We start from the raw sequence: 20400 nt of genomic DNA, 5'->3' as shown, positions 1-20400 counted from the left end.
TTACAGGGTCTCTTAAAGGCAAGGAGTTTCCTGTGATGCACTCAGTAGAGAGGGCTTCATGCCACAAAAGGCCTGAGCCTCAAGGATTGCAGCTCTTAGGGCTCAGCCCCTTGAGTTCACACACTAAGGCACTTTCACAGAAGCCCAGGGTCCACCATGGCCCAGCTCAGGACTGGTTCCAGCCTCCTCAGCCTCTGTTGCTGTCTCTTGCATTCAGAAGCATTGCCATCCTCTTGTCCCCATTCACTCCCCCCCACCTCCATATCTTTCTCCTTTTGTGGCCACCCTAGTCAAAGGAGATAGGAAATCAATTCTTTTCTTTCCAGGAGTTTCCTAGATTGCTCTTTTAACTTGATCAACCTCAACCATGACCAGTCTGCAGAGGAAGGGTTGAAGTACTCTTGCTAAGCTACTTAAAGAAATGTAAGGTCTACATATAGCTATTTCTCCACACAGTGGCTTGACTGGAGTGCTTCTGCATAAGTAAGAGGGCCCTAAACATCTCAGAGATGAACAAGAGGGGGAGAAATTCTGCTAAAGGACCTTACTGCATCCCATTTTACAGATAAGGAAAAACGAGGCTCCGAGAGGTAAAACCACTTGCCCTAAGTCATTCAGTTACTAGGTAGTACAGCCAGAATTAAAATCAGGTCTGTCCAAATGTAACTAATAAACTCCCTCTGGCTATTCAAAGTGAAAAGTTAGCAAGTATTAGGATTTTCATAATGCCATGGCCATTATGCCAAATTTTCATGAATCCAGCCCTTTGCTACCCATCTCCTCTGCCTCTTCCTCACCTTACTGACTTTTCTCTTTTTGGCCGTACCGCGCGGCTTGTGGGATCTTAGTTCCCCGACCAGGGATCGAACCCGGGCCCCGGCAGTGAGAGTGCTGAGTCCTAACCACTGGACTGCCAGAGAATTCCCTCACTGACTTCTTTTTGATCTCCACAAAGCGCAGGATGTCTTTCTGTTGAAACAGCAGGCTTGGGGTAGAATCTAAAAGTGAGGTGAACCAGGAATGTATTGTTGCTGAGTGACTCCTGTTTATCAGGAAAATTTTAAATGCCTGCTAGGCAGCCTGGCTGCACGCCTTTCAGCCGGATGAACGAGGCCTCCACCTTTTGACCTTCAAAACAGGCTCCTAAAGTATTTTGCATCATTTGATGACAGGCAGTCTATACTCCTTTGCAACCAACAAGTGCCTAGTAAGTGTTTGAAATATGAATTGTAAGAAACCTGGCCCAGTTTAATATAATTGAAAAAGTATGTACTTTGAAGCCTTTCCCGAATTTGAATCCTAACTACCTTCAAGAATTTAGCAAACTATTATCTTTCTGTGTCTCTTTTCTCCTCTTATGTAAAATGAAAATAATAATACCTAATTTATAAGAGTTTTTTAAGGATATGATGATGTATGTGTAGTACCTAGTTCATGGTGGGAGTCAAATAAATTATAATGTAGTTTTAATTTTAATTCTAGAAGTGCTTCACAGTATGACCTTGGGGCTTGCTTAGAAGTGTTCTAGGCTAGGTTGGCCAGTGCTCAGCATTGGAATATTTTCATTATTTTAACCAAGAACTATCTACTGGAAACCTGTAGGCTTCCAAAACACCAAATTAAACAGAATTTTCTTTTGCTACCTGCTTCTTTAGCACCTTCCTCACTATACAAAACTAAAGAGAGTGTACATTATCTCACAGGTCATAGGGCAAATGCATAGTTGCACTCAAGGATGAATAATCCAGGCTTACGGCAAATAAATGCGGGACACGCTCAGGAGCTCTGTCTCATTTAATTGATGTAAATAGTGAACAGACTTATGCATTATGAGCAATTAACTGTAAGACTGTTCTATAGAGTGCTATTGTAATCGAATAAAACTTACAAGGTTAATCTGATGCATATTTAATGATATATGTAATTGTTACTGTGCTGCATGATAATCAGGCCTTAAATGTTAAGCTGTTTACATAAATGGCTGTAACTGGTTATTTTTACACAGCCAAACACATTTTTTAGTGTTTACTCACTTTACTAATTTTCTGGAATCTATAATCATGCCAAGGACAGCAGTTTTCTCTGAAGCCCTTTACTATTTAATCATGCGCTCACACACACATGAGCACACTCTTCAAAATGACACAGCAGTGTTGTCTCCCAACTTGGCACTAAAAACAGCTACTGTGCAAGGCTCTACTGTGCAAGGCTACTGTGCAAGACAGATTCAGGGGCTGTGGTAGTTCAGACCCGTGAGATGCTCCCTGGCCTACCTGTTTCCCAGAGTTACTTTAGCAGGAGACAAAACTTTTATTATTGTACATGGTAGATGTGCTTTATGTGTTAGCTCTTATTATTATCTACAGTTAGAGATAAAAGGCTTAAAATTAATCCACCAGGAAGTACAAGTATGTTGGAGTGAAAGGATTTCATGGAAAGTATAGATATGGGAATCAGATGATTTCCTTTAGATGGGAAGGAGGGAGCTAAAAGGGTAAACAGTGATACCACAGCAGAAAGGAGAGGAGGCCATTCAGAAATCTCTAATGCGATGCTGCTCTGGCACATGGGCTGTCTATTCTGCCAAAGTTCATCTTCCCTGTGCTTAGACAAATAAATATGTTAGGCAAAGGTACTTTATGGCTTACTCTGGAGAGCTGGAAAATAGGCCCAGGAGTTCAGATATTGCTACAGGTTGCACTTCTTTTCAACACCATGGAGTCATTATAAATGCTTAGGAAAGCAATATCTGAATAAATCACTCTGAAATTGAACCTGTGCATTACTTCGCTGGTTTAATTTCAGAATAAGACAATAACAGATACTAGCAGTTTTTTGAGAGCTGCTCATTTCTCTTCCTGCCATAAAGAATTGAATAGGGTTGGAACAGGCTGACAACCCAGCTACCTTATTTTGTCACGTATGTGTTGACAAAGCAGAGTCCTTCAAGGTGGGAGTCCTTGAAGTCCTTCTAAGGAATATGTTCAGTTTCCTGGGACTTTGAAACATAAGTCCAGTAGCTTTTTAGCCATAGAAGTCAAAATGAAAACAGAATCTTGGAGCCAAAAGGCACTCCCAGAGCTTCAGAGCCTGGCAGGTGTTTATTTATGTGTAAATCAGCTTTGAGGAATACGTTTTATATGAGAAATATACTTTTGATTGTAAATGTTTCAAAGACAGAGGATTAGTATTCAGGAATATCGCCAGGAATACAGGACTTCTACAACCCAATAAAAAAGGCTAACAACACAATAGAAAAAAAGGGAGCGGTTATAAGCGAGCAAGAGAAAACCTGAAGGCAAATAAATATATAGAAAGATGCTCAACCTCACCATTAAGCAGGAAAATGCATATAGGAACAACAATGACGCACTACTTCATAGCCGTCAGACTGGCAAAAATTTTAAAGTCTGAGATTTCCAAGTTAGGGAGGAGGTGGAACTACAGGGACTCTCTTTACTGCTGGTGAGAATGTATTTGCGACAACCAGTTTGGAGGACTCTATGCAGTCTAGCAAAGTTGATGGTGTATGTACCCTCCAACCCATGAATGCTACTCCTTGGCATATGTCCTAGACATAGACATGTCCAAAAAAGTTCATTGTAGAAGAAATAAATTAAACTGCTGATATTATCACATGTATAGTTTATAAGTCTTCAAAATAGTGTCTCTCACGTTGGATGTTTGATTCCTCAAGAGAGCAGTAAAGACTTTACCCTATAACCTGTGCTATTTATTCTTCTTTTCCAGTACATTAGGGAGCAGAAGTGACCTGAATAAATCCTTGTCGAATCTTGTGGGCGTCATCTTATTCTGTGGAGACCATGACAGTGTACCCCTAAACATGTTCTTTGCCACCCTATTTCAAGTATTAGAAAATAGACTTTAAAATAGGACAAAATTTGGCTGCTATGAATTATTTTTTTTCCTTTGGGACAGTATTACAGGCTTCACATTTGTTTATATTTAATTATTTATATGCACTGCTTTTTTCAGAGGATGACTTTAGCAACTTTAGCCACTGGGTGGCGCAAATTCATAAGAGTCTGGTGAAAGTTTTTGTACTACAGACCGAGGTGCACCAAGTAAAGGAGGGTCAGCCTGTGAAAAGCCTTCTGGAGATTGAAATTTATGTCCTATAGACATGGATTCAAGGAGTGCAGATTAAGAGAAACTTTTTGTATTGGATCACTGGCAAGTCAGGTCAGTGAAAAAGGGAAAGAAAAAGAAGGAAAGGAAAAAAGTGTTGGAAAAAGAAAAGCATTGGAATAAGGAGCAGGAAGAGAAAGATGAAGAGACAAAGAAACATGAGAGAAAAGAATGTACGTCTAGAGAGATGAATTCAAGTGTTACCAACAGTTGCAGGTTGGGCCCTCATTGGTTTGCATGCCCCCGGTAACCAATAGCAACTTTGATGTAAAAGTAAAGGTTACCTCATTTTCTTCTAGAAAGTCAGTTATGCTACCCTCAGCTATCCATTTAGTGGTGTGACATCATCAATAATTTCTTTGAATGTCTACTATGAGCATGGTGCTCTGTTGAATACAAAGTAATGTAGAGAAATAAAAGTTAACACAGACGGGACAGGCTTCAAGCAGAAGAACTAGGAAGTATACATAAAAAGAGCAACTTGAGGCAGCATGAGGGCCAGGTGTCAACTCTGGGAAAGGAATCCTTTCTGAGAATGCAGGGGAAGAGTGGAGGCAGGAGGGGAGGATCAGAGTGTAAGGGGAGGAAGGCCCATAAGACCATCAGCCTGAACAGGGCAAAACAAAGAAGGGCTCCTGACTGCTAGTCCGAAGTACACATAGCAACTCTTCCTTGGAAGACGGCTAGTTTGGGACATAATGTAGGAAAAGTGCTCTAGGTCAGAATCTACTGGACTGTGCTTAAAGAGTCTCCAAAATAAGAGGGAGGGAGGGAGGGGTGGGGAGAAAAATGTGTAGGGCTAGAACCACCTTAGGTCCCTCTCTGGTTAGTAACCCCTTGCACTAGCCTGGGTGTGCAGAGAAAGAGGGATGCTAGCAGCCTGCTCAGGCCTGTCAGAGACCCAGAGAGGCCTAGGTCACTTTGATTTTTTTTTTTTAATTTTATTTATTTATTTTTGGCCGTGTTGGGTCTTCGTTGCTGCGCGCGGGCTTTCTCTAGTTGTGGCGAGCGGGGGCTACTCTTCATTGCGGTGCGCGGGCTTCTCACTGCGGTGCTTCTCTTGTTGCGGAGCATGGGCTCTAGGCACGCGGGCTCAGTAGTTGTGGCATGTGGGCTCAGTAGTTGTGGCTCGTGGGCTCAGTTGCTCCACGGCATGTGGGATCTTCCCAGACCAGGGCTTGAACCCGTGTCCCCTGCATTGGCAGGTGGATTCCTAACCACTGCGCCACCAGGGAAGCCCGGTCACTTTGATTGTTGAAATCACAGGTAGATCTTAAAAAATGAAGAAATGGCAAAACAGAAATATAAAATTGTGTATTTTACGTGCTTCCTTTGAATAAAGTCATGCTTTTAACACATGCACAAATACAACTATTTACTGAATGTCATTTTGCAATACCATCAGAAGTTTAAATTGCAGGTGTCTGTGAATGTGCTTTCTCTGCCTTAAGCAACTACCTCCTTTAATCTTTGGGCCTACCAAAAAGTATTGGGGTGACTCAGACTCTTAAAAAAGGTAGAATGACTTTCAGTCCTCTCCAGCCTAAGACTTGAAAAAAACACAACTTCATACTTGTGCTAACTGGAAATATGGTAGTAATATATTAGCCAAAAGAGGGAGACAGGTTTAAAATGGTATGAAGAGTATGGTGGTGTTTGTGTAACATGTATCTTTTTTATGTATATGTGTACATATTTATAATCTGTAAAGAGATACATCAAAGTGTTAATAGTGGTTATCTCTGGGAAGAAGGATTAGCTATAATTTTTTTCTTTTATTCTTTTCACTTTCCAGTATTTTCTAAACATTTTGATAATGAGGATGTACTTTAATAATCAGAAAAACAAGGTGTGGTAACTTAATGAGAAAGAATTTGCAGTTAAAAACCTTGCTGACTAGTCACTTCCCAGAGGAATAATTGGCTCCCCATAGAAATGGCGTTTTATCAAGTTGAGTCTATAGCTCAGTCTATAGTGGTGACAGGGAGTATTGTGCCCTGCTGTGAAGTGATCTGCAGAGAACGGACTTGAGGACACAGGGCAGGGCAAGCTGGGACAAAGTGAGAGAGTAGCATTGTCATATATACACTACCAAATGTAAAATGGATGAGTAGTGGGAAGCAGCCGCGTAGCACAGGGAGATCAGCTCGGTGCTTTGTGACCACCTAGAGGGGTGGGATAGGGAGGGTGGGAGGGAGACACAAGAGGGAGGAGATATGGGGATATATGTATACATGTAGCTGATTCACTTTGTTGTACAGCAGAAACTAACAACATTGTAAAGCATTTATACTCCAATAAAGATGAATGAACAAACAAATAAAGAGGATGCCTGTAGGGGAAAAAACAATAAAGGTCACTTCCTAAGGTCCACGTGGGAGTTCTCCCTTCCCTTCTGCGCTCTCTCTTATCTTTTAGTTTTCAAAGATCTCCACTGGTAAGAGAATACGGTATTCAAAATTGTTAACTGATTAGGGAGTCAGAAAATCCTCAAAAGGACCTTGCTTTGGCTGGGGAAACAAGTCCCCAAAGCAAAATAAACAATTTCCATTTCGTTGGTGAATCTCTATAAAGAAAAGTCACTGTACATGGTTACCCAAATTATATTCTTGCAGTAGAGCTAGTGAGTGTAGACTCTGCCACAGGTTTTATCTCCTGTTTCTGGATTAAATGAAAGGACATTCTCTGGTGGATAAAGCCTGGGAAGGTGGGGATGAATGTAAGTATCAGTCCTAGACCAAGAGCTTTAAGTATGGAATGTTTTTAATCATCCTCCCTAGTGGTCTTGAGAAGGAGCGGGGTTTTTTCCCCGTATTTCATGGTTAGACTGAGCCACAGATGGCAGGATAAACTGGAGGTGATGCTGTGAATCAGTGGAGGGTGATACTCATTTACTCAAATGCCAGCCTCAGTGGTCTTTCCTCTCCGCCTAGCATATTTTCAAAGCGTGCTCTGTGGAACTTTAGGGCACCTAGAGGATCTCTAGGGCTTCCTTGAAAACTATCATCATCCATGCTTGGTTCCATCTCTTCTAGGGTCAGCTTGAATATCAAATCAGGGCTTAAGGCTAGATGTTGTACCTTTTTGGACAGTACTTAAAGTGAAAGAAAGGAGGATATGATTTGTATATGTTGTTGTTGTTGTTACCAGAGAATTAAGAAAAAAATTACTTAGGAATAGACATATTTCACCAAAATGAAATGGAATGGTTTCAGATGCCTGAAAAGAATCAGGACAACACCCTTTGTATCCCTCATGCCAGTCCCTTTTTCACTGAAGCTCTGTTTTAAGGTCAGCTGTTTCATGCCACCATCATAATAAAAACATTTCCAAAATGCAGTTTTTAGAACACAGGTTTGAGTAGTAATTTTGAATTTGTAAGATTAGTTGGGGACTTCCCTGGTGGCGCAGTGGTTAAGAATCTGCCTGCCAATGCAGGAAACATGGGTTCAAGCCCTGGTCTGGGAAGATCCCACATGCCGCAGAGCAACTAAGCCCGTGCGCCACAGCTACCGAGCCTGCGCTCTAGAGCCCACGAGCCACAACTAGTGATCTCGCGTGCCTAGAGCCCATGCTCTGCAACAAGAGAAGCCACCACGGTGAGAAACCTGTGCACCGCAATGAAGACCCAACGCAGCTAAAAATAAAATATAAATAAATAAATAATTAAAAAATAGATTAGTTGTTGCAAAAATTCGTTGTTAGGTGATACTCAATTAGCTTAACATTGAAAGTATTGATATATTGACAGTTTTTTTCTTAACATGTTTAGAAAATTTCTCAAATAAGACAATTTATAATGGTAAAACTAGTAGAATATTCTTTAATACACAAAATAGATTGTAGATGTCTCGTTTCGTTGTCAAAAGTCGTATGCATTGTAATCCATAGTTTTGAGTTTTATGAAAAATTACAATGTATAAATGAAGATCTAATTTCATAATAAATTCTATAAACTGAGCCTTTCTTAAACTATCTCTTAGCTGAGGTAAGGGAAAGGAAGAAACCACAGCTAAGAAATACAATAAAATATTGCATTGAGTATTAAAATAAAAACCAGCTGTTTCACTTTCTCACCAAACTCTTATTTAAGTAAGTCAGACTTGACTTATAGCCGTGCCTCTGTGAGAAAGAGCACATAATCATGTTGCTCTGCAATCCTTGTTCAGAATGTCTGCAGCTCACCGTGATGGTAAGGTATAATGTCAGACCAACTTTAGGAATTCTGGGTTATCAGCAGACCTTGTCTGGATCGTATTTGGTTTTGTTTGTTTGTTTTTGTCTTTTGGCTGCGTTGCACAGCTTGCAAGATCTCAGTTCCCCGACCAGGGATTGAACCCAGGCCACAGCAGTGAAAGTGCCGAGTCCTAACTACTAGACCACCAGGGAATTCCCAGTCTGGATCCTATTTGTATGCAGTCCCTAAGCGCTTTGGGGATGAGTTACGAGGAGGACTTTTGGAACGCTTAGGGTCACGTTCCCTTCCCCAGTGTGTGGAGAGCTGCATGTAGTGGCAGAGGCTAAGTCATAAAGCCCTATGAATGCCAGCCTGGGAAAACAGGAGCCCCCACCCTCAGCCGGCTGAGAGCCAGTGCGCGTGAGGTCAGCAGAGAGGACAATAGAGGACTTGGTGAATGTGCCACACCAAGGGCTGCTTTGCTCAGTTCCTTGGAGGCTGTGTTTAAACCTTTTGTCAAAGAGAGTAATGGGTCCATTCATAGTGCTTAGAGGGAAGACTTTTTGTTTTCATTTGATGGGATGAAAAAAATATCCATTTTTTGTGGGATTACCAAGTGAATTTCAGAGGCTTGTGGCTAAGTCAGTAGCAAAGGCATGAGAGTAACTCTGGAGCCCAGGCTTCCCCCTCATTGGCCTGGCATTACTGTCTGATCGTAATGTCCCTGCTGAAGATACGAGGGTAAAATTGGCAAGAATCTGCCCATACTGATTCATAGTAGGGAGAAGACAATGTAGTATCTTTCATTCAGTGTGTGAGGCGGAGCAGAACTTTTCAGAAGTATGTCTCGTGGACCACAGTGATCTCTGCAGCTTTCTTGGGGCTTGATGATTTGGGAGCATCTTGTCCAACCTAGAGATCGAAAGGAAATATGAAAGATAAAGAAGGATGCAAATGGGTATTTCTTAATGTACCAACAAAGAGACAGCTTAGTACAAAACCCCGTGTAACTCCAAGTTCACATCATTTCGCCTTTGTTACCCATCAATTCTAGGAAAAGTTATTGTGCTTTACACTGAGAAAGTATCAGCAAGGTGCACTTATGTATGAGAACCTACAGTTTGTTGGAACCAATAACCTCCTAGTAAACAGCCCAGCCATCCCTTTTTGACCGATTTGCCTTGAATGGAAAGGGCCCTGGATGTGCAGCTACTTTGGATCCCAGATGCACAGGGATTCTACTTCATTCCTGGAATCAGGCCCAAACAATCTCACTCTGTTTGAGAAGGGGCAAAGATCTGGGTCAATGTGGACCAAATATTTTTTACTAATCCCATTCCACTCTCATTATACCGTGTCCCATCTGATTTTGTATGTACTTTCTAAATGCTTAACTGTTATGAACATAGACTCTAAGCCTCTTGAAGGCAGGGAACTTGGCACATAGAAGGCTTTCAGTAAAATTTTGTGGAAGAGATGAATAAGCCAATAAATCCAGTATAGGAATTAAAAGACCTGAATTTTAGTTCTGTTTCCACTAGCTGTGTGACCATGGGAAAGTCAATAACCTTTCTAAGCCTTAGTTTAAGTATCAGTAAGATGTAGATACCTGCCCTAGCTACTTCCCAGGATTTTTGTGAGGCTCAAATGAGGCAGTGTGTATAAAATTTCTTTTTTAAAATTAATTCCTTTATCATTTAGTAGCTTATTTTGTTCATGGGAGAAGTTCAATCAGAGTTGCTGTTACGTGGCTTCTTCTAATTCTGGACTAAACTTTTTAGTCCCCTTCAGGCCTATTTCTTTCAATGTTCAGTAGAAATGATAATGTTGATTGGATTAAAGAACTAAAAATACACCAAATTATAGAATTATACTAATTTACATGGGCTCATCATCTAACATTAGCAGAAACAGGATTATAGAAAATATTAACCTAGACCAGAGATGACAAATAAGTTGGCATTGGATACCTAAAGCACTGTAATAAAAAAGATTGATGCCATGCCTGGGTGGAAAGAGTGCCATGCTTGATTTTTTAAAATTGAGATTTAATTTTCATATAACATTGTGTAAGTTTAAGGTGTCCAATGTGTTGATTTGATGCATTTATGAATTGCATTGTGATTACCACGGTAGCTTTAGCTAACATCCCATCACGTCACATAACTATCATTGCTTTTTTGTGGTGAGAATGTAAAAGATCTAGTCTCTTAGCAGTTTTGAAGTATACAATATGGTGACTATAATCGCTATGCTGTGCATTAGACCTCTTGAATGTATTCATCTTCTAGTTGCACTCTGCTTGATTATTATTATTATCATTATTATTATTTGGCTGCATTGGGCCTTCGTTGCTGCACACGGGCTTTCTCTAGTTGCGACGAGCGGGGGCTACTCTTAGTTGTGGTGCGCGGGCTTCTCATTGTGGTCGCTTCTCTTGTTGCGGAGCATGGCTCTAGGTGTGTAGGCTTCAGTAGTTGCAGCACATGGGCTCAGTAGTTGTGGCTCACGGGCTCTAGAGCGCAGGCTCAGTAGTTGTGGCGCACAGGCTTAGTTGCTCCGCGGCATGTGGGATCTTCCCAGACCAGGGATCGAACCCGTGTCCCCTGCATTGGCAGGTGGATTCTTAACCAGTGCGCCACCAGGGAAGTCCTCTGCTTGATTATTGATATGTGCGGTTGACATGGAACTAAAGAGTGTGTCCCATCCTGGACTATATAATCTTTGAGACCCATTCTCAGTGCTTTAATTCTACAAAAGTGGCCACCTTCTTTAATTTAAAAAAGTATTGGAGACCTCATCTCTTTGCTTCAGTGGGTTTTTAGATGTAGAGAAGGCACCCATCACTTTCTTGTATTCAAAGGCTGCGTCCGTTCCTGGTGGGAAAACTATTTAAAGCAGCCATGCTAAGCCAGTGGTGTGGTGTCTGACTTACACACTAAAGTGCAATATGGATTTATAATCCTGCCAGGAAACCCCAGGGCAGGGAAGAAAGAAGGTGCTTTGCCAAGTATTCAGGCTGTGTTCAACTGTGGTGGTTCCTGAACTGTGTTGTATGTCAGAGTTACCCAGGGGCAGGGATGGAGACGTAGGTTGTGGGCTCTGAAGCTCTTACAATTTCAGGGACCCTTTTTAAAGAAAAAGAATACAAATTTTAAAAATACAAAATTGGATACAAAGCCTTTGTGCAGGTCCCCTGGGTCCTGAGTTTAAGCTTCATTAATTTCACAGTAAATCCACCTCTACTTAGGGAGCTTGTTAAAAAATCTTAAAAAAAAAAAAAAGGGACTTCTCTGGTGGTCCAGTGAAAAAAAAATCTTAAAAATAAGATTCCTGGTCCCACTCTAGCCATTCTGATTTATTATATCTGATGCCCAGAAATAGCTATTTTCAATAAGTACCCTATTGTATTATGACCCTGCAGATGTTAAGAAAACAGTAGTACAAATACTTGCCCATTTCTTGACACATAAAAGAATTACCCACATTTGCTGCATAATTAAAGCAGCTTCCTGTCCCCCAGGATTTATATATTAACCCCATTTTCTCTAGGCAAATGACAATAGACATACAGAGAACACTTTCCTTTTTGGGCTGAGAGTCAGTCTGGGATTCAGCTACACCAGGTTGCTGGCCTTCCTTTCTTTGCCTTCTCCACAACCTCTGGCATTGGCATAGCTCTCTGGCTCCTAGGCATTGACTCTGAAGGGAGAAAATGACTGGTATTAAGTTCAGGTAGCTGCTGTGCATCTGATTATCTTCCAAGCCTCACATCAGGCCATTTAAAGAAAATCATCTCTCTTGTTTTTTTTGGCTGTGCCACACGGCTTATGGGATCTTAGTTCCCCAGCCAGGGATCGAACCCGGGCCTGGCAGTGAAAGCATGGAGTCCTAAGCACTGGACCACCAGGGAATTCCTGAAAATCATCTCTTCTAAGGAAAAAGAAAATATTCATTCCTATTGGCTCTATCCTCCGTAGAGAATATACAAGTACAGCAGAGGAAAGGAACTTGCATTTAGCAAGCACCTCTGCGTGCCAGGAGCCTTTCCCACAGAATCTCCATTAAACTTCATAACCACCATGAGAGGCAAATATCATTAGTCCCATTTTAAAGATGAGGCAGCTGCGGTTGGAGAAGGCAAACAACTTTCTCAAAGCCACTCAGCTAGTGAGTGTAGAGTGGCAGGTGTGTCCAAACTCCAAAGTCTGTGCTTTTCTCATTATGCCAGCCTGCCTCTGGGACAGAAGGAGGTCTTTATAGATCAAGTCCAAGGACCCAGTACATCAGCAAACTTACAGGGCATGGGACTTCAAAAATGACGAACACTCTAATGGCAATTCCACTGAACAACAAGGTGACTGCAATCAGAAATTTGACCACAATGCTCCATTTCTGCCTCTTCTCTAGGTCCTCATCTGTGTCTAAAAGGAGAGAGAGGAATAGAAAAAGGAGAAAAGAGAACTTGAGAGAAGGAAGAGATTGACCTTTTGACTTGAAGTTCTCCTGGCTCACAAGACGAATAGGGGCCCAGCCTGATTCAGAGACAGAGGCTGAATTTCCAGTCCAGAGTCAGGAGTGGGGTAGGCATCATGGGCTCTGCTCTAACCTCCTTTGCAGTCTCTTCCCAGAGTCACCTTTACTAGGATTTGGAATTTTTCCATGATCAAGTAGGATTGATTCTTGCACTGCTTTCATGGAAAGATAAGTTACGCGAGGGAGTCTGTCACCAGCAGCCCTCTCAGGGTCTCTGTCCTTGTGCCCCGACACACATACTGTATGGGCTTAGCAAATCACCTTTCCTATGCTCTTCTCTATTTAATGGGGCATAGGAGGGACAGAGGTAAATTGCCATTGTTTTTGGGTCATAAGCCAAATTTGGGGACAAATGGCTCATATGCATCTTGTTATTACTAATCTCATATTTATGTTTCTCCTGTTGGAACTGGGATGTAACCCAAACTGAAATCTTATAGAATTTGAGTCCTGGCCAATTTAGGGAGGGCTCTTTGTGAAAACAACGCAGATGAAAACATGCTTCTTGGTTGTTGTCATCACTGTAACGAGTGCTTAGAGTTTAAATGTCGCCTCTCTATTCACACAATGGCTGGAATTACCCACCACACTAATACCCTTTATGCTGTCCCCAAATCTGGCTACAAGGTGAGCTCACTTGTGTGGAGGTGAAGGATTATTAATAGTGTCAAGCTACAAACATTTCTGGGACCTTCTTTATAGAGAAACTGATTTTTTTTCCATAAGAAATGGAGTGATTTTCTAATGCAAACTGTGTGTAACTTCTCAACCTCCAGGAAAATACTAGGAGACCCAGGCAGGTGTTGGGACTGAAAATGTTTCTTTTTCTTTCCGTTCTTGTCTCACCTCTACTTATTCTGTACCTTGTTTCAGAGGACTAGAAAAATCATCAATCCTTGTAGTTTTCTCTCTTTTTTCCCAGGAGTTACGAAGGTGGTAGTGGTGGGAAAAGTCTCTGATGAAGCCCCCATCACTGGATAGACCTTACACTGGGAGATCCCTGGTAAAAAAGCTATAAAACAAGAAAGAAACAATGAAAGGACAACTGAGAAAACTTTATCCTGCCTTTGATTTCACCTGACAAAACCCTAGCTCTACCCAGCTGATATAAACTTCTAACTGTAGCCCCATCGATCTGTCCATAGGTTTAAAGTGTGGGCCTTAATAATGCCAAAGAATAAATGAGGATAGAGATACTAATAAGATATGGATTAAATTCCCATGGCGCCTTTGACTAATGTAGGTTCAGAGTGAAGGAGTATGGCCATACTCGTAAGGCCATAATGATAATAAGGATGGAGGGTGTAGCACCACTGAACATTTCCTTCTTTAAAAAAGATGGCTCCAGGGGCTTCCCTGGTGGCACAGTGGTTGAGAAGCTGCCTGCTAATGCAGGGGACACAGGTTTGAGCCCTGGTCTGGGAAGATCCCACATGCCACGGAGCAACTAAGCCCGTGAGCCACAGCTACTGAGCCTGCGCGTCTGGAGCCTATGCTCTGCAGCAAGGGAGGCCGCGACAGTGAGAGGCCCGCGCACCGCGATGAAGAGTGGCCCCCACTTGTCACAACTAGAGAAAGCCCTCGCACAGCAACGAAGACCGAACAGAGCCAAAAAAAAAAACAAACATAAATTAATAAAAAAAAAAAAAGATGGCTCCAAAGTCCAAGGAAGAACATGAAGTAGCATAATTTGCCTTAATGACTGCAGCAGGTCTGTCTAGTGGAGTCTAAGTCAACGACTTTGAGAGAGGTTTGGGGAAAGGGGGAGCTGGAAGAAGGGGAGACCTCCCAGCTTCATGTACCCCTCAATTTCATTCTTTCAGCAAATATTTAAAAATGAGGGCTTCCCTGGTGGCGCAGTGGTTGAGAATCTGCCTGCCAATGCAGGGGACATGGGTTCGAGCCCTGGTCTGGGAAGATCCCACATGCCGCGGAGCAACTAGGCCCGTGAGCCACAGCTACTGAGCCTGCGCGTCTGGAGCTTGTGCTCCGCAACAAGAGAGGCCACGACAGTGAGAGGCCCGCGCACCGCGATGAAGAGTGGCCTCCGCTCGCCGCAACTAAAGAAAGCCTTTGCACAGAAATGAAGACCCAACACAGCCAAAAATAAATAAATAAATAATTTAAAAAAAAAAAAAAAGAATATCTAGTATGTGCCAGGGACTGCTTCTGTACTTTGGATATATCAGCTGGGTACATTCTGCCATGGGAACAAGCAAGGGGGAAAGAGGGCTGAGGGGGGACGGGGGGAAGCAGACAATAAGTACAGTAAGTTTTATGGTTTGTTAGAAGGGGATAAGTGCTATGAAAAGAAACTAAAAGTAGAGAAAGGTGAGGGAGCAGTCTGAGGGGTGCGGGTGGGCAGTGGTTGGGCGACCTACAGGATAGGCTGGTTTCATTGAGAAGATGAGAATTGAGCTGAGACTTGAAGGAGGGGAGGGGATTAGCCAAGCAGGTGCTGGGGAACTAGGCAGAGGGAACAGTTAGTGTAAAAGCCCTGGGGCAGAGTGTGTCTGGCATGTTTTAGTTTTAGAGGAAGAGCACAGAGGCCAGAGAGATTGCAGTGGAGTGAGCAAGGCGACAGTCATAGGCGATGAGGGAGTTTCTGAAGGAAATGGGTCCATATCACTTAGGGCCTTGTAGGCCAGTTTGAGGACTTTGGTTTTTGTTCTGCTTGACGTGGGGATCCGTTGCAAGTTTTTGCGCAGAGAAGTGACTGGATGGCTTTGTTTTTAAAGGATCAGTGGGCTGCTGAGTTGGAAACAGACTGTAGGGGGCGCCTGCGAGAAGCAGAGTAACCTGTTAGGAGGCTCTCGCAGAATCCAAATGAGAGATGATGGTGACTCAGACAGCTGTGGAAAAGATGGGGTGCGGATGGATGCTGGCTGTGGCCTGGAACCACCTTCACGTGCCTCCAAAATCGATCTAATCCAGTTCCAACAGTTGTTCCTATTCTATTTTTAATGGCCTCCTGTCATTGCTTATTAAATTGAGATCTGTACGTCCTACTTGACTTTTCTGAATTATTCTCCCAGGTCTTAAGTCCGTGTGAAAATGACAGTTCTTTACTTCAGAGGCCAGTGGGCACAGTACCCGGTGCTGTACACAAATTATAGGGGAAGTAGTCCTTGATTTGTTTAATCAGGAAGACAGTGTTGGCAAAGATAAGCAGAGACAAAGAGCCAACAGGCTCAAAAGGAAAAACGAGAATTATGTGGAATTTTTTTCAGCATAGTGCCAATCAGTTCTCTGAAGTGATAGCATATGTGTTTCTGGGTCAGATGAGATGAAGATAAATAAATCTCACTTTGGAAAAGTAACATATAAGTTCTCTGAGTTTTGGTTTCCTTATCTGCAGGATGGTTATAATAAAATAATTCTTGGTCTACCTATTTCACAGGAGTGATGTGAAGATCGGAAACAAAAATGAGAAAGCAGGTGTGAAAAACACTTTGCAAACTGAGTGATATTATGATTGAAAGAGAAGGCAAAACCTAGAGATCCTGTCTCTGCATAGAAGAACTGTGCCCTCTAGCCACAGGGATAATGGGATTTCAGTGTGGCATGTCTTCCCACCTCCTGGGAGCCACTGTTTCAAAATCTACTTAATAGGCTTTTCATCCGTCAGTGTAGTTCCAGTTCTGCCCAGCTTCTAAATTAATGTCCATCCCTGTTGGCAGCTCATCTCTTAGGTCTCATCTGCTAGGTAACTGAGTATTAAGGTGGAGCAAGTTTGTAAATACAAGCAGTCTATTCCCAGTGCTGATGGAATTGCAATATTAGCTTTTCTTTGGCTAAGAATCTTTGAGCAAGAATTCCCCCACTTTAAGAAGATCTACAAAAAATGCAAAGTTATGAAATGGATAATTTAGGAGATGATGCTTTATTACAAAATAATTCATTTTAAATAGGGAACATTAGGTACCTTATATTTAAGTGGAAATCTCCTTTAGAGATTATTCTGTAATAATACTAGCAGGTTGAAAGGGCTATTTGAGAGGCCTTACATATTGCTGTTGGGCTTACACATCTAGAAATTAGATCATCTTGTCAAATCTCTCATTTGTAGCTATGGAAACTGAGCATTGGAGAAATAAACACTTGTTTGACGTTATTTCTCTTGTATCCCACAGTTTCTCGTGGAATAAACAGACCATAGGAATCAGTTCATACTAATCAAATTCCAAAGAGCCTAATCCATGCACTAAAATGACATTTAAAAAATTTACATAGATTTGCCTAAAGAGAGAGAGGCTAATCCATTTCCTTGAGGCTTTAGCTGCTACTAAGCTCTACTTGCCTCCAAGGATGTCAGCCAGAAGGCAGTGCCTACCTCCATCTCATTTTCCAATCTCACCTTTGCCTGTCACAAGGGATCCAATTTGAACCTTGGATGTGAGGGTTAGGTGACAGCTCGGGGGGGCAGTGCTGTTTCTGCGGGGAACAGCATGACTCTCAGGTTCTTCAGAGTGTGACCTTTCGCCTTTTTTCCAAATATACAAGGTTGACTTTCACTTTGCTCCTAGAACCAAGACACTGCAAGGTAGCCCCAGTCTGATTTTGATGAATGTGGGCCATTTGGCTTCTGTCTGAGCTTCTGGAAGGAGAAAAGCCAGATAGGAAAATGAAGCCAGTTCTTAATCTGAATGGTGCCCAGCCAACCCACTTCCATTCATGGCCCACTGCTGTACTTTCTTCTCTTTTTCCTTCAGTTCTTCCTCAGCATGTATCTATGGTACTAAATATACAAGCCCTGCCCTTCCCCCTTCCCGCCATGGGTCCCGTGAAGATCGGTGACTGCAGTAAATGCAGCCCAGAGAGATGCTCCTAGGTTGTTTTTTCTAACGCAGAGCTGCTTGAGTGCCGCCTCCTTCTCTTTCCTCACCCTGTCTCTTTGATTTGTGCAGCCACGGCTTAGGTAACAACAGTTAATTAATTAATTTGTTTATATTGTATAAGTGAACATTTTATTTTTTAATTTATTTTTTGTTACATGTATCTATTCTTTTTCAAATTCTTTTCCCAATTAGATTGTTACAGAATACTGAGCAGAGTTCCCTGTGCTATACAGTAGGTCCTTTTGGTTATCCATTCTTTTTTTTTTTTTGAAGAACTTTTTGTTTTAATTAATCAATTTATTTATTTTATTTATTTTTGTCTACATTGGGTCTTCGCTGCTGCACGCGGGCTTTCTCTAGTTGCATCGAGTGGGGGCTACTGTTCATTGTGGTGTGAGGGCTTCTCATTGTCGTGGCTTTGGCTTCTCGTTGCGGAGCATGGGCTCTTCAGTAGTTGAAGCACGCGGGCTCAGTAGCTGTGGCACGTGGGCTCTAGAGTGCAGGCTCAGTAGTTGTGGCACACGGGCTGAGTTGCTCTGTGGCATGTGGGATCTTCCTGGACCAGGGCTCGAACCCGTGTCCCCTGCATTGGCAGGCGGATTCTTAACCACTGCGCCACCAGGGAAGCCTGGTTATCCATTTTAAATCTAGTAGTGTGTACATGTCAGCCCCAAACTCCCTAACTATCCCTCCCCCCCCCCCACACACACACCCTTCCTCCCTGGTAACCATAAGTTCGTTCTCTAAGTCTGTGAGTCAATAGCAGTTCATTTAAAAATGGGTTTCCAAGGACTTCCCTGGTGGCGTAGTGGATAAGACTCTGTGCTCCCAATGCAGGGGGCCCGGGTTTGATCCCTGGTCAGGGAACTAGATCCCACATGCATGACACAACTAAGAGTTCACATGCCACAACCAAGGAGCCTGCGAGCCGCAACTAAGGAGCCAACCTGCCACAACTAAGACCCGGCACAACCAAATAAATAAATAAATTAAAAAAAAAATAAAAGATAAAAATGGGTTTCCAGAAAGCCTCTCAGGGGGATACATAGCTTTTAAACAGGATATTTGAGATCTGGTCTCGGATTGGGGGAGACAAGCATCTTTTAAAGGTAAAAATGTTCAGGAATGGCAAAACGATTTTTCAGGAAGGGCCCATTCCCTACCTCGCATTAGCATAGCCCTTTGAGAGGAAGAGACCAGGCAGCGGTTCCACTTGGCAGCTGCTGTCTCTGAGTTCTGGGGGAAAAAAAAGGTCAGGGTTGAATGGGTACTTCTTCTTGAGAAGTCTGGGCACTGGAGAGGGAGATACAGAAGAATGCAGTTCCTTCTCATAAAACTTGCACTTGGGGAGATCAGACATTCCCTCAAAAGGACTTCAAGATTTATGCAAGTGGGAGTTAGCCTAGTATAAAGAAAACTGGGTACCAGTCTATTATCCTTAGGGAAAAAGAAGGTAAAAGAGTTAACTAAGTTAATGAAAGATTAACCAACCCATTCCTTCAAACACTGCCTATTATCTCTTCTCCTTCCTGTTTTATCTACCTTCTTGTATTAAAACTTTTGAAAGTTTAATAAGTGTATCGTTGGACAAGATATCCCTCCAGGTTCCATAGAATGATAGGTCATAGTTATTTATGCTTTTTGGCACATAACTCACAGGGTGTTGTGAGTTTTCTTCATTTGTTAAATTTGTTACTGCTGCACCTTATGCTGTTTGGCCTTAACTTTGGTCAGCTAATTTTAGAGATGAACTGTTCAGGACACTTTGAAAAATCATGTTTTAAATAAACAGTTATCAAAGAGCAGCAAGTGGTGCCATTCCACCCTCACACTACCCTTTCTCAGCTCTTCCCACCCAACAGCATCCCCATCTATTTGGATGTAATGCCATTAAAAAGGAAGACAACATCTTATGAGGGGTTATGACTTTAGGAGTCTTAGGTGATGACAGTACTGAAACTCTGACAGTACTTTCCAGGAAAGAAAGCCATCTAACAGTGAAAGGAATTTTAATGTTAGTTATATGAACAAAATGGAAGAATGCATCACACTCTCTGAAGACTTCTCACCATGAAACAGCTGTCTCTCTGGGTTGAATAACATGGGGAAAGCATCATCTGCTGAGTATTGGCTGTATCTCTATCTGGCGGAATAGACCCCCAAACACTTTCTAGGCTTCTCTTTGGATTTCCCAGAATACTAGGCTAGAGAAGTACTTACCTTTCCTGTTAGCATCATAGGATGTAATGATGAGGCTGAAAACCAAGATGGTATCCATGTTAGCTTGGGCACATTCTCCTTGCAGAGACAGTATGCTGCTGGTCTGTCACAGCCACTTACAGCCTCGTCTCTAAATTCTTTCACTGCCTGGAACCAAGTTTGACCCTGGGAGAGTCTGGTTCCACCCTAATTATTTTGCCACATTTCCTGACGGGAGAGAGGACCAAGTTTGTTTGTTAATGATTGATTCAGAAGATCTTCACCTGACTTCACCGCTGGTGCCGACATAAGGAGCTGTAATTACCTAGAGCTTTCCCTGGGAGAAAGGGCATAAACACCCAGTGATATGCTTTACAAATACTCGCAGAGAGACACGTAGACATTCGCATACATGTTCACTGACACAGGCACAGCTATTCACACGCCGACATAAAGAGATGGAGAGATTCTATTAAGGAAAGTGATTTCTAGAATGGAGCA

General features: G+C 42.4%; 2 protein-coding genes across 2 annotated transcripts in view; one reads left to right on the top strand and one right to left on the bottom strand.

Moving 5' to 3' along the window:
• The window catches only part of ACACA (acetyl-CoA carboxylase alpha), a 268738-nt gene that overhangs the window by 3558 nt on the left and 244780 nt on the right, over positions 1-20400 (top strand). The gene's annotated exons all lie outside the window — the stretch shown is intronic.
• On the bottom strand, positions 7913-19993 carry C20H17orf78 (chromosome 20 C17orf78 homolog). Its single transcript, XM_036835519.1, is given in 9 exon segments — positions 7913-9238; positions 11912-12028; positions 12626-12766; positions 13765-13874; positions 17220-17312; positions 17315-17338; positions 17341-17459; positions 18864-18936; positions 19921-19993. Coding segments are annotated over 9 exon segments (813 nt in total). The 5' UTR covers positions 19979-19993; the 3' UTR covers positions 7913-9160.

This window comes from Balaenoptera musculus, chromosome 20 (genome assembly GCF_009873245.2).
Source record: "Balaenoptera musculus isolate JJ_BM4_2016_0621 chromosome 20, mBalMus1.pri.v3, whole genome shotgun sequence".
Taxonomy (NCBI): Eukaryota; Metazoa; Chordata; class Mammalia; order Artiodactyla; family Balaenopteridae; genus Balaenoptera; species Balaenoptera musculus.
This window is presented reverse-complemented; position numbering and strand designations above follow the sequence as displayed.